Source organism: Phoca vitulina, unplaced genomic scaffold (genome assembly GCF_004348235.1).
Source record: "Phoca vitulina isolate PV1807 unplaced genomic scaffold, GSC_HSeal_1.0 scaffold41, whole genome shotgun sequence".
Taxonomy (NCBI): Eukaryota; Metazoa; Chordata; class Mammalia; order Carnivora; family Phocidae; genus Phoca; species Phoca vitulina.
In genome coordinates, this window is record NW_022589744.1 from 1,023,043 (window position 1) to 1,037,266 (window position 14,224).

At 38.7% G+C, this 14,224-nt stretch overlaps 1 protein-coding gene across 1 annotated transcript in view; it reads left to right on the top strand.

Annotated features, from left to right (window-relative positions):
- The first annotated feature begins 1,254 nt into the window (after nucleotides 1-1,254).
- Nucleotides 1,255-14,224, top strand: part of EFCAB13 (EF-hand calcium binding domain 13) — a 145,605-nt gene continuing 132,635 nt past the window's right edge. Inside the window, exons 1-5 of the mRNA XM_032429966.1 lie at nucleotides 1,255-1,366; nucleotides 3,014-3,101; nucleotides 5,698-5,763; nucleotides 7,652-7,767; nucleotides 11,346-11,506. Of these exons, the coding sequence (XP_032285857.1) occupies nucleotides 7,738-7,767; nucleotides 11,346-11,506 (191 nt within the window). The 5' untranslated portion in view covers nucleotides 1,255-1,366; nucleotides 3,014-3,101; nucleotides 5,698-5,763; nucleotides 7,652-7,737. The remainder of the gene's footprint in view (nucleotides 1,367-3,013; nucleotides 3,102-5,697; nucleotides 5,764-7,651; nucleotides 7,768-11,345; nucleotides 11,507-14,224) is intronic.

Genomic DNA, 14,224 nt, shown 5'->3' on the forward strand with positions numbered 1-14,224 from the left:
GTAAACAGTGTAGGGGGTGGGGAAGCAGGGAATGGAGGGTGGGGTGTTTACAAAAAAAAAAGACATGGTCTCAGCACTCAGATTATTTATTTATAGACTATTATGGGAGATAAACCACATACATGTTAACATTTATTGAGCACTACATATACATTTTTGAATTATCACAATCCTGAAAGAATGAGAAAATTGGGGCTTAGAGAGCCTAAGAAGTTTGCTCCACTGCATACAGTAAGTAATTCGGATAATTGGCTGAATAACTGAATTTGAATAGATCTGTCTCTAAAGCCCATGCTGTTCACCACAATGTTAACGGAGATCCACCAACAATGAATCAATTAATGTGAATAAATTTACCTCTGCGTAAAGAACATATACCTCAAATCGTGGGCTTTTTTGGGGAAAGTACTGCAAAACGCTCTTTGCTTGACAGAACACTTACAGTTTAGTTTAGCAAACCTTAAAAATGATTAATTTCACTGAATTGGATTCCTAAATTTTAGTGACATAATAATCGGGGAAAGCCATGAAAAATCGCTTTGTGTCTTTTACCAATATCATCTGGTTTGCAGGATGCACACACACAAGAAGCTGATTTTCAAAGAAAAACAAAGTATCTCTTCCCAAAGGAAGCGTTAGCCGTCTGAAAGGCAGCCTGGAACAAATTTCAGCAAAGTAGCGGAACAAGGGACCTTGCGCCCAAGTCCGTTATAGAGTAGTAGAAACCAAGAAGGATGGAATGTTTTAGAAGGGAGGGCGGGAAGTATTCAAAGGATGGATAGAAGAGAACATTGAAAAGCGGTCAGACTAGGGCGGGACAGCGCACCGGAGAATGAGGAGAGCAGCAGGAAGGGTAGGGAGTGCAGGATGGAGGGCGAAACTGAGGTGCCCGGAGGAGAGCCCGCGGGGAGCAGCCCCTCCATTCGGGTCCAGGCCGCCGAGCCCGGCCGGGTGAGGTCACAGGCCCTTGTGAGGTGGGGTAGAGCGGTGGGGCCGTAAGGATGCCCAGTCGGCGCAGAGGCGGCAGCGAGCTCGGCCGCTCCCCGCGGCCCCGGAGCCCCTGCGCCGCGACGGCGGCGGCGGTGGTAGCGGCAGCAGCGGCAGCCTGGGTCCAGCACTCAACCAGCGCCCGGGGCTCGGTGGGCGGAGGGTCGGCCTCGGTCAGGTGACCTGGGGGCGGGGCCTCGCCGCGTGGGAGTCCGGGAAGGCGGCGGAGCGAGAACGCGCGGCCGCGCGAGGGACTGTGGGGTTTGCGGCGAGGACCTACTGATCCCGGAGGACTAGGGCCTTTAGGCCGTGAAGCGGGAGGAGGGAGACACCCCTGGGAGCCCCAGGGGGTCCACGGTGGGACCCTCAGGGGACAGAGGTGGGGAAGCAAGACTTGTTGAGAGAGAGAGTAGCGCCTCGGATATTGAGGGAGGAGCGCGCAGCACGGTGCGAGGGACAAAGTAGAACAGTTATGGAGATGGAGGAAGGTTCCAGAAGGGGCAGCGAGGTGACTGGGCCAGACAGTAAAGGGGCGGAAGGGTGACGGGATTGGGTCTGACGGTGCCTCGGAAATGGTGGTGGTTCTAGAAGGGCGGAGGTCATTGTGGTTGGGAAGCTGCCCCGCTCCTTCAGCATACACTTAAACATGCGTTAGAGCCCTTGTTTTCATCTGGTGGGTAGTTTAACTTGTTTACATGTCTACTTACTTTCTTCCCTAGAAGTCTAAGCAAGCAGGGCCTATTGGAATGTTCACAGCACAGGTTCTTGCATGAAGTGGAAGTTCACTCAGTATTTGTTAAAGATGGTAATTGGGGGTGTTGCGTGTCATGTTTGAACTTTAAGGGCTGCAGGTGCGGTGAAGAGATGTATGCAGTTGCTTTAATGGACGTTTGCGGTCAGCATAGCAAGGGAAGAGTGAGTGAGTGAGGGGGGGGACTTGTGAGGCAAGCCAAATGGAAGGAAAGAGTAGGAAGATTTCATGTAACAATAAAGAATCCCCCTTAACTTTATTTATTTTAAAATTTATTTATGTATTTAAATTCCAATATAGTTAACATATAGTGTTAATTTCAGGTGTATGATATAGTGATTTAACAATTCTATACATTACTCGGTGCTCATTAGGATAAGTATACTCTTAATCCCCATCACCTATGTCACCCACTGCCCCAGCCACCTCCCCTCTGGTAACCGTTAGTTCTCTATAGTTAAGAGCCTGTTTTATGGTTTGTCTCTCTTTTGTTCTTTTTCTTTCTTTCTTAAATTCCACAGATGCGTAAAATCATGTGGTATTTGTCTTTCTCTGACTGACTTATTTCACTTACCATTATACTCTCTAGCTCTATCCATGTTGTTGCAAATGGCAAGATTTCATTCTTTTTTTATGCCTGAGTAATATTCCGTTGTGTGTGTGTATGTATCTTCTTTATCCATATATCTGTTGATGGACACTTGGGCCACTTCTATAATTTGGCTATTGTAAATAATGCTGCAGTAAACATAGAGGTGCATATATCTTTTTGAATTAGTGTTTTTGTATTCTTTGGGTAAATATCCGGTAGTGTGATACTGGAGCATATGGTACTTCTATTTTTAACTTTTTAAGGAACCTCCATACTGTTTTCCCCAGTGCCTGCACCAGTTTGCATTCCCACCAACAGTGCACAAGAATTCCTTTTTCTCCATATCCTTGCCAACACTTGTTTCTTGTGTTTTTGAGTTTAGCCATTCCGACAGGTGTGAGATTATATCTTATTGTGGTTTTGATTTGCATTTGCCTTACGATTAGTGATGTTGAGCATCTTTTCATGTGTCCTTTGGCCATCTGTATGTCTTCCTCCCCTAACTGTAACATATATCTATTAAATTATACAATTTTGAAAATTCTATACTTTGCCAAGAATTGGAAAACCCTTTAGTAATAATATGATAGCTTGATCTACATAGGGACTGAATCAATATGATACTTTAAAAAGTACTTGTGTTGTATCAGAGGGTTTTGAATTTCCTCATTTCTTTTTGATAGTTTTGATGAATCAGATAGTGACGACCAAGATGTAAAGGAAAATGAGGAAGAACAGTGTTTATTTGGGAGCGTGGTGGGCAGAACACAGGTATGGCTGGTGGTGGCTGTTTTCTCTCTCACTCTCCTAGTACCACTGGGACAAGAGGGGGGAGTCGATGACCCCTTCTTGATTCTAATAAGTGCTTCCAGACATTTTTTTCATCCCATTCTCAAAATGCTCAGTTTTGCATCTCACATTATCAGATTATACCGCCCACTACCATTTCCTGTTGTTTCAGTCAAATTTCAGCTCCTGGCTTTCTGCTGCTCTAACTGTACTCCTGTCATAATTCTTGTGATTTTAGCATTCATACAGATGATCCTTCTAGTACCCTGATCTCTCAGTTCCTATCCTCCTACAGTAATTTAATCTTTCCTTTGTCACTTGCTCCCTTTTTCATATTCTCAGTCTTGTATTACCAATAAGTGCAACTCTTTTATCTTAATACAGTAGTCCCCCCACCTTATTCTCATTAGTACCCCCTTATTTAGATTTCCATGGTTTCAATTACCCATGGTCAACTGTGGTTCAGCAGAAGATCTTCCTGACCTATCATCAGAAGGTCAGTGGTAGCGTAATGCTATATCACAATGCCTGTATCATTCACCTCACTTCAACTCATCACGTAGGCCTTTTATCTCACATCATCACAAGAAGAAGGGTGAGTACAGTACAATAAGATATTTTGAGAGAGACAACAGTCACATAAGTTTTATTACAGTATATTGTTATAATCTATTTTATTATTATTGTTAATCTCTTACTGTGCCTAATTTATAAATTAAACTTTATCATGGGGATGTGTGTATGGGTAAAACAACATTTACTGGGTTTGGTACTCTATAGTTTCAGGCTTCCAATGGGGGTCTTGGAATGGATCCCCCATGGCTAAGGGTGGGGGGAGTACTGTATGTCCCACTCTCCAACCATCACATTCCTATCTTTCAGGCTCACTCTGACTCTAAATAATCCTTGGATCCCACCAGGATCTCCAATCCACTTTTTTTTTTTTAAATGTCACTCACCCTCTCTTGTACTTATTTTCCACCCACCTATTCAGTTTGTTTCATGGTCAATAATTAAAACCGCTCCCTTGCATTTCCCCCCAGTTCCTTTATCACATTTTCAGTTCATTTTACTTTCTTGGCTAAATTGTAATCCTAGATTAAATCTAGATCTCTGCCTCAGTGCGAGCATTTCTGCATTGAACATAGCTAGAGAAAAAAACACAACTATGCTTACTGGTTTCACTTTAAATTCATGATCACTTCCTCAAGGGGCCCTGATGCTGCCCAGCAACCTTATCAAGTATCCCTGGGCTATGAATTCTTCCATTCTCCTAGAGGACTGTTTTATAACAGTACCTCTGTCTTCAAACATCTAGCATCTCTTCTCACATCCTTATTCTCAGTTGGTTATGTTCCTTCACTAAGAAAACTAAAGCAATGAGGGGCCCCTGCTGTCTCAGTTGGTAGAGCATGTGACTCTTGATCACAGGGTCATGAGTTCAAGCCCCTTGTTGGGTGTAGAGCCTACTTAAGATAAAAATTAAAAAAAAAAAAAAAATATATATATATATAATAAAAGAAAACTAAAGCAATCAGGTGATTTCCACAAGCCTCCACAACCGCATCTACTCTTCATGTAATTAAGCCAATTACTCTGCCACGTCTACTCCTATGAGTATATTCTAGGCTAAGAACAAACCCTGCCCTTGTGCCCTAAATCTCATCTCCTTTATCCTTGAGAATATTGTTTCAGTAATTCTCCTCTACTAGATTATTCTTATCAGCATATGAACATGCCTTTATTTTCCCCCATCCTAAACCCTCATAACACCTTTACCCCTCAGCTACTACCTCGTTTCTCTTCCCCTTTATAGCATAACTCCTTGAAAGAGTCATCTCTTCTGTTTGTCTCCTATTTCTCTCCCCCACTCTTTCTTGAACTCACTCCAAGGACATTATTTCCTTACCATGCTACCCAGATAGCTTCTGTTTTTGGTGTCTTCCATGTTGGAAAACCTAATCAGTCATTTAGTACTCATCTTACTTGGCAGCATTTGTCCCAGTTCATTACTCATTCTTCTTTTGAAGTATTTTTTTTTCACTTGGCTTTTAGGAATCTAGACTCACTTGATTTTTCTCCTTGTAGCAACTAGAGTGATTCTTTCAGAAAGGACTTTAGATCATGTCATCTCTGCTCAAAACACTCCAGTAGCTTCCCATCTCAGAGCACAAACCAAAGTTCTTACAATGATCTAGGGGCCTTCTATATCTGCCTCCCTCTCTTGATCCCCCCCTGATCCCCTTTACTCCTTTCCCTTTGCTTTCTCTGCTTCAGCTTTTTGGGCCTTTCCACTGTTGCTTGAACAATGAAGCTCCTTCTTACTTCCTGAGTCTTTGTACTTGCTTTTCTCTGGCTGAAATGCTTTCCCCTAAGATATTCATTCAGGGCTGTACTTAAGGTCTCCCTCTCAGTAAAGTCTCCCTTGGCTGCCCTATCTGTTCCCTGCATCTTTTCCCCAACACCATACTTCATATTCTTCTCCCTTACTTTACGTTTTTTTTTCTTTAGTGCTTATCACAGAAAACACACTACATGTTTTACTTATTTATCTATTTTATTGTCTCTCTTTGACTAGAAAGTAAGCTCCATGAGGGCAGGATTTATTTTTTCCTGTTTTTACTGGAGGAGAGCCTAGTACATAGTAAGTATACAATATATAAATGTTGAATTCATATGGATTAAATTCATATGAATTTTATGGATGGAGGGATGAATGGATAGATGATTGGAAAAGAGGGATACAGCTCTTTGTTTGTGTTGGTTTGTCCTTGCAAGTTCACATATGTGTCATAGGATTGAAAGAGTTGAGAAACAATTCTCTTGTCGGATTTATGGGGAAGAGACTTCCTGTACTATTTTTTCTCTTAGCTTGGAGAGGGTTATGGTATGTGGTATCTGATTCATCCAGCAGATTAAAACCTGTCGACTTTTTGATAGGTCAATAAATTATGAAACTTCTTCCTTTCAAGGTTTATTTAAATAAAGCTTACTCTGCTAAATTAAGTACTTTGAGGGGCGCCTAGGTGGCTCAGTCGGTTAAGCATCTGCCTTCGACTCAAGGTCATGATCCCGGAGCCCTGGGATTGAGTCCTGCATCAGGCTTCCTGCTCGGGTGGGGAGTCTGCTTCTCCCTCTGTCCCTCACTCCTGCTTGTGGTGCTCTCTCTCTCTCTCAAAAATAAATAAATAAAATCTTTTAAAAAAATTAAGTACTTTGATACCTTAAGAAACTCTGAGTAAGCTCAATACGGAGGAAATGTCTTCCTTCTTTCACTCCTCTGTCTCTTCCTCCCTCCCTTCTTTCTTTCTTTCATTTATTATATACATATAGCATTGTGTTTGGTATTGTGAGTAATAATTCAAAGAATGATACCAATCCATTTCTTTCAGTCCATCCATGAAATTTAGATTATAGTTGATAGAAGAGATATATATGTGATAAAAATACAAGGCAAATGATTAATGCCAGTTGAATAGTGAAGACAGTAAACACTATACCAAGTAGTTTAGAAGTAAAGATTGTACCGGTTAGAGAAGATCTAGAAGAGGTTACATAGAGTGGGTTGCTGGGGAAATCTGCATAACCATCTAATGTCTTCTGAGATGGATATTTGTCACATGGTTTCATTTTATTTTAATGTGTTTTGAATTCCAGAAATGTTGGACATATCACATTCAATAATTAGGATAACATTTTAGAAATAAGTGATTTTGAAGTACTGTGTCTATTAGAATATTAATACTTGCAGTTAAACATTACAGTATGAAAATGAGACATAATTACAACTAACTGTAATATAACTAGCAATGTAATGAATAACACATCCAATGTGACTCAGATAGGGGTATAAAAATGTGAAAATGTGGGGTATTTCTAAAGTTGCTTGGTATGTGATGTGGAAGTCTCTGGTTTAAAACAGGCTAAGTCATCTTTTGTTTGCAATAGCATTTTTTTTGAGAGGCAATGTTACAGGGTTCTGAAGACCACAGGTGCCTGAGTTAGGCTGCCTAACTTCAAATTCTGACTCCACTGTTTGTTGGCTGTAATCTTGGGCAACTTGATCTAAGTCTTTATTTTCCTCATCTGTAAAATAAGAGTAATAATAATTCCATAAAAGATATTTATGAGGAATAAATGAAATCATTTATGTCGAAGTGTTTATCATAATGTCTAATACACAGTAAGCATTTAATAACATTAGTGATTGCTTCCAGGTTAGTAGTTCTGCTTCTCTGGGTTTATTTGAATAAATCAATTTAACTGGATTTTTCTGCTTTTTATGCCATTTGAATTTGGATTTCTCTATTTCTTCTTATACCACAAAAGGTAAAGTTAAGGGACTGGATGATCTTCTGTGAATTACAATCTACGAACTGTTTTTTCTAGCTTTTGCATACATACCTATTCCGTATTATGCTGTGAGTGTTACATTACAGGGATAACTTCAGGTAGATAAATATAATTACTTAAGTCTCTTAAACAGGCACATGATTTTTTCTTTCTTTCTTTCTTTTTTTTTTTTTGGACAGGAAATCCTTTTGTGCTATTGCTCATTCATACTTGTTCATCAAGGCCGTTGAGTCCTCAAGGGCAGAATTTACCACTAAACCGAAAAATGGAAACTAAAGTACCTTTATTCTGCCAGGTATTTTTTCAAAACAGTTTCTAAAGACTCCTTCCTCTTCTTTTAAAAAAAAATTAGTTTACTTTAAAAAATTATTTTACATTATCTCACATCCTTAATCAGTAAGCAGATTCGTAGAGCAATATAGTTACAAGATCTTGCTTAACAACCAAGGTGATTTTTGAGGTCTTTTCATGGGCATATACTGAAACTTCTCATCCCAGCAACCTATGTAGTGTCAAGAGATCTGTGGTGTATGGTGAGAGTATTTTGGGGGGTTGGAACTGGGATAATTTTTCAGGAGAATAAAGGATTTAAACCTACATGAGAGGTTGTAGATGACATAATTAATGATGTGGGAATCTAACTAGATGGTAATATAAAAGATACCAAGTTTCTCTAGCCTTCTTATCTGTGATTCAGGGATGTTCTTATCCATTGGCCAGTATTGTGTCAAACAAAAAACCAACCTGGACTTAGTAAGGAGAGATTTTATTCAAAAGGATTATTGTGAGAGAGAAAAGGGACTATTTATTGAAATAGCAGGAGGGGGGACTATTGCAATAGGGAGAAGGCTGTGACGAGAAGATCTGCAAACATCTCAAGGGCTAGGCAAAAAGGGCTTTTTTTTTTCCTTCTTAATAGACAGGAATCAACAAGGCTAGAAAGAACTGGGTATGGGGAAGTGGAATGAAAGAGTGGCATGATTGGATAAATAGATCAGAGAGTATTTTAGGGGCCTGGAGGAAGGAGAGAAGCTTAACCAAAGTTTGGCTAATAAGCATTTTGTTCTGATTAATCAGTCAGTAGGGTTAAAACAGTTTGGCTAATCATTCATGAAGCAAAGAAAGGGAATTTTGGCCTTGTCATAGGTAAACAAGGAGGGCATCTGTGAGTTTTATCTAAAGTGTATGGGGAAGGATGGTTCTTTGCAGTAAGCCATTTTCCAGAACACAAAGGGTGAGGGGATTCCTTTAATCTTCACTGTTTTCTGGAAGCACAGGGCTCAGGTAGAACTAACTCAACATTGTCAACTGAGAGTCTTAACCTTTTAAATTTACACTTTTAATGGATCTAGTGCCACCAGGTAAGACATGTATCTATACTATAACCCCCCCCCCAAAAAAAAGAAAGAAAAAAAATCAAGGCTTCTTGCTAAGTACCGAGGTGTGTGATATATATATTAACCTGTTCCACCTTTTTATACCTAATGTGTTGTTGATTGTGCCCTCATAACCTGATTTTGAAGATGAATTCTTAAAAATTAAAAGAATTAACAATATTAACATATACCAGTTTGTCTTCCTTAGGCTATATAGTTTATATTTCCTACATCTTTAACATAGAGTTTCAGAGGTGGTTTCATTTTCTGTATCATCTAAGTTTCTGTTCACTATTTGACTGCTTCTGTTCATCTGGTCTTTGATAACAGGTTTTTGTTCCTAGTTTTTAGATCTTCCTCTTTTTATTTTCCTGGTTTCTATTTTGAGTCGTTTTTCTCAATATCTCTAGGAAATTTTTCATCATTCCTAAGAAACACCTCATTAAGGCAGCAAATCCGATTGCCTTTTTGAAGCAAGTTGTTAAAGATGTGTCTCTATTGTAAGACGCATGTATGCAGACCCTAAAAGTCACTGAAATAGTTCCCTTAATTTCCATTTTATGTAGAAATAGAGGTTCTCTAAACTCCCTTGGTGATCTGCTTTATAAATTGCCTGTGTAATTTGTTCAGGGGTTAAACACTAATACACCTTTGACCCACTAGATGCATTCCAGTTGTTTTAAGCAAACAGCCAAATTTCAAAAGAGTATATTTCTAACTTCATTCCTCTTTTTCTAAACATGTTCATTGCTTCTAGGGTCTAGTTCCTTTTTTGTCAGGGGGCCTCTCTATTTAGAAGTAATATAGCTGCTGCTTATTTTTTTTTTCTCAATAGATTTTATTTTTTAGAGCTGTTTTAGATTCACAACAAAACTGAGTAGAGAGTTCCCATACACCCCCTGCCCCTGTGCATGTGCAGCCTCCTCCAGTATGAATATCCTACACCACAGTGGTACATTTGTTACAATGAACCTACACTGGCATATCATTGTCACCCAAAGTCCATAGTTTACATTGGGATTGACTCAGTATTGTACATTCTATGAGTTTGGACAAATGTATAATTACATGTTGCCATTATTATAATATATAGAGGAGTTTCATTGCCCTATGTATCTTCTGTGCTCTGCTTGTTCAACTCCTGCCATCCCCGCCCCCCCCCCCCGCCATAGGCAACCACTGGTCTTTTTAGTCTCCATAGTTTTGCCTTTTCAGAACGTCATATAGTTGGAATCATACAGCATACAGCCTTTACTTTCTTGTTGTGAAAGTTGGGCTCCTTTCACTTAGTGATACGCATTTAAGGTTCCTCCATGTCTTTTCATGGCTTGATAGCTCATTTCTTTTTAGTGCCAAATAGTGTTCCATTTCCTAGATGTACCACAGTTCATTTATCCATTCATCCACTGAAGGACATTTTGTTTTTTTCCAAGTTTTGACAATTATGAATAAAGCTGCTATAAACATCTGTGTGCAGATTTTTGTGTACATATAAGTTTTCAACTCCTTTGGGTAAATACCAATAAGTGCAATTGCTGTAACATATGGTAAGAGTATGTTTAGTTTTTTAGAGACTATCAAACTGTCTTTCTAAGTGGCTGTACCATTTTGCATTCCCACCAGCAATGGCTGAGAGGTCCTCTTGCTCCACATCCTTGTGAGCATTTGGTTTTGTCAGTGTTTTGGATTTGGGCCATTCTAATAGATGTATAGTGGTATCTTGATATTTTAATTTGTAATTCCCTAATGACATGATGTTGAGCATCTCTTCATGTGCTTGTTTGCCATCTATACATCTTTGGTAAGGTGTCTATTAAGATCTTTTGCCCCCCTTCTTTTTTTTTTTGAGAGAGACCAATGTGCAAGTGGGGGGCAGGGGCAGAAGGAGATGGAGAGAGAATCCCAAGCAGGCTCCATGTCCAGGATGGAGTCTGTTGTGGGGCTTAATCTCATGACCTCAAGGTCATGACCTGAGCTGAAACCAAGAGTCAGATGCATAGCCGACTGAACCATCCAGGCGCCTCGGATCTTTTGCCTATTTTTAAGTTGGATTGTGCTTTTTGTTACCATTAAGAGTTCTTTGTATATTTTTTGAATATAGCCATTATCAGATATGTCTTTTGTAAATATTTACTCTCTGTCTATGGCTTGTCCTCTCATCCTCTTTAGAGTGTCTTTCGCAGAGCAGAAGTTTTTAATTTAATGAAGTAAGCTTAAAGATGCTTTAAGAACTAGATTCAACAATTGTTAGATACATTCATGAATGCTGGGCATTTTATAGCTGTATAATGCACTGAAGATAGTTGGTGGCATTTAGAATATGTACCTAATCTGAACTAATGCACTAATAATTAAATCCTTTACAACAAAATTCTGTTTGGTAGCATCATTTTAGAAAAAATACTAATCTACAATGAGTGATTTGACCCAGAATGTCATATTTAATTTATATCTGCAAAGAGAACATAGTTGACTATGAATCTTGGTTGGTCCCCAGGCAGAAGAAAATACCAATTTATCAGATAATGGCTGTAATTCATTTGCAGCCAACTTGCCATCAAGACATATTGACAACAAGAAAGAAGTCAAGTTTTCTAAAACAACGCAGAAGAGAATGTCGCATGAAATTAGGGGTTTGAGACTAGAATACAAAAAAATGTAAGTTAAACTTTGAACTTATTTAGTTGAATTATACTTCTGTAAGTTTGAGAGAACCAAAAATGTAGCTCATAAGTTCTCCTCTAAAATATATAGGATCATGAATATTTGTGGCCATTCTTTCAGGAGTGTAGTTTTAATTCCTAGATAGCAATTCTTTTCATTTTTTTCTCACTTCCCTCACAACTTTGTGGAAGCCTATGAGCCATCATAGATTTCCAGTTATAGGAGAGCAGTTATCCGTATGTCTGTAAGTTTATCTTTTTTTTTGACAAAGTAATATATTTAAATGTACAATATGACGATTTAACATATGCTTGCATTGGGAAATGATTACCACGTTTTACTTATTTCACATATTTACCTTATTTACTTATTTATTTTTGGTGAGAACATTTAAGTTCTATTCTCTTAGTAAATTTCAATTATACAATACAATATTATCAACTATAGTCATCATTTTATATATTAGACCCACAGACCTTATTTATCTTTTAGCTGAAGTTTTGTACCCTTTTACCAGCCTCTCCCTATTCTTTTTTTTTAAAAGAATTTTTTATTTATTCATTTGAGACAGAGAGATACAGAGAGAGAGCAGGAACAGTGGGGAGAGGCAGAGGAAGAGGGAGAAGCAGACTTCCTGCTGAGCAGGGAGTCTGACATGTGGCTCCATCCCAGGACCTGGAGATCATGAGCTGAGCCAAAGGCAGACGCTTAACCATCTGAGCCACCCAGGCCCCCCTCCCTATTCTTATTTACTGTACCCCCAGCCCCTGGAAACCACGATTCTACTCTGTTTCTATGAATTTGGCTTTAAAAAAAAAGATTTTATTTATTCATTTCAGAGAAAGAGCGTGAGGGAGAGAGCATGAGCCAGGGTGAGGGCCAGCAAGAGAGGGAGAAGCAGGCTCCCTGCTGAGTAGGGAGCCAGATGTGGGACTCTGATACCTGGACTTGATCCCAGGACCCTGGGATCATGACCTGAGCCGAAGGCAGATGCTTAACTGACTGAGCCACCCAGGTGCCCCTGAATTTGGCTTTTAATAGATTCCACATATAAATGAGATCATCCAGTATTTGCCTTTCTCTGTCTGACTTATTTTACTTCACATAATGCCCTCAAGGTCCATCCATGTTGTCACAAATGGCAGGATTTCCTTCTTTCTCATGGCTGGATAGATTCCAGTGTGTGTGTGTGTGTATGTGTGTGTGTGATATATCACATCTTTAACCATTTATCTGTTGATGGACAGATTGTTTCCATATTTTGCCTATTATGAATAATGCTGCAATGAACACGGGGGTACAGATATCTCTTTGAGATCCTGTTTTCATTGCCTTTGGATATATACCCAGAAGTGGAATTGCTGGATCATATGGTAGTTATATTTTAAATTTTTTGAGGAAACTCAACAATTTTCCATAGTTGCTGCACCAATTTACATTCCCACCAGCAGTAAACAAGTACTTCCTTTTCTCCACATTCTTGCCAATACTTGTTTCTTGTCTTCTTGAAAATGGCCAATCTAAAAGGTGTAAAGTGATATCTCATTGTGGTTTTGATTTGCATTTCCTTGATGAGGAGCGATGTTGAATACCTTTTCATGTACCCGTTGGCCATTTGTATATCTTTTTTGGAAAAGTGTCTAGTCAAGTCCTTTTTAAAGTGGATTATTTGTTTATTTGCTATTGAGTTGCATGAATTCCTTGTATATTTTGACCATTAATTAATCAGATATATGGTTTTGCAAATATTTTCTCCCATTCCATAGGTGGCCTTTTCATTTTGCCGATGGTTTCCTTTGCTGTGCAGAAACTTTTTTAGTTTGATGTAGTCCCATTTGTTTATTTTTGCTTTTGTTGCCTTTGCTTTTGGTATCAAATCCAAAAAATTATTGCCAAGACCGATGTCAAAGAGCTTACTGCCTATGTTCTAGAAGTGTTACTCTTTCTTTCTCAAGATTGCTTTGGCTCTTTGAGGTCTTCTGTTGTTCTATACAAAGTTTAGGATTATTTTTTCTATTTCTGTGAAAAATGCCACTGGAATTTGAATAAGAATGCATTGATTCTATAGATCACTTTGGATAGTATGGACATTTAAACAATATTAATTCTTCCAAGGCACAAACACAGAATATCCTGCCACTTATTTATGTCTTATTCAGTTTTTTTTTTAATTAATGTTTTATGGTTTTCAGTGTACAGATCTTTCACCTCCTTGGTTAAATCTATTCCTAAATATTTTATTTTTTGATGCTATTGTAAATGGGATTATTTTCTTAATTTCTCTTTCTGATGGCTTGTTGTTAGTTTATAGAAATTTCTGCAACTGATTTTGTATATTGATTTTGTATCTGCAACTTTACTGTATTTATTTATTAGTTCTAACAGGTTTTTGATAGTCTTTAGGGTTTTCTGTATAAAAGATCATACCATTTGGAAACAGTTTAACTTCTTCCTTTCCATTTGAATTCCTTTTATTTCTTTTTCTTGCCTAATTGCTCTGGCTAGGATTTTAATACTATTTTGAACAAAAGTGGTGAGAGTGGGCACCCTTCTCTTGTTCCTGACCTTAGAGGGAAAGCTTTCAGTTTTTGACTGTTTAGTATGATGTTAGCTCTGGCTTGTCATATATATCCTTTATTGTGTTGATGTATATTCCTTCTCACCCACTTTGCTGAGATCTCTTATCATGAAAGAACATTGAATTTTATCTAA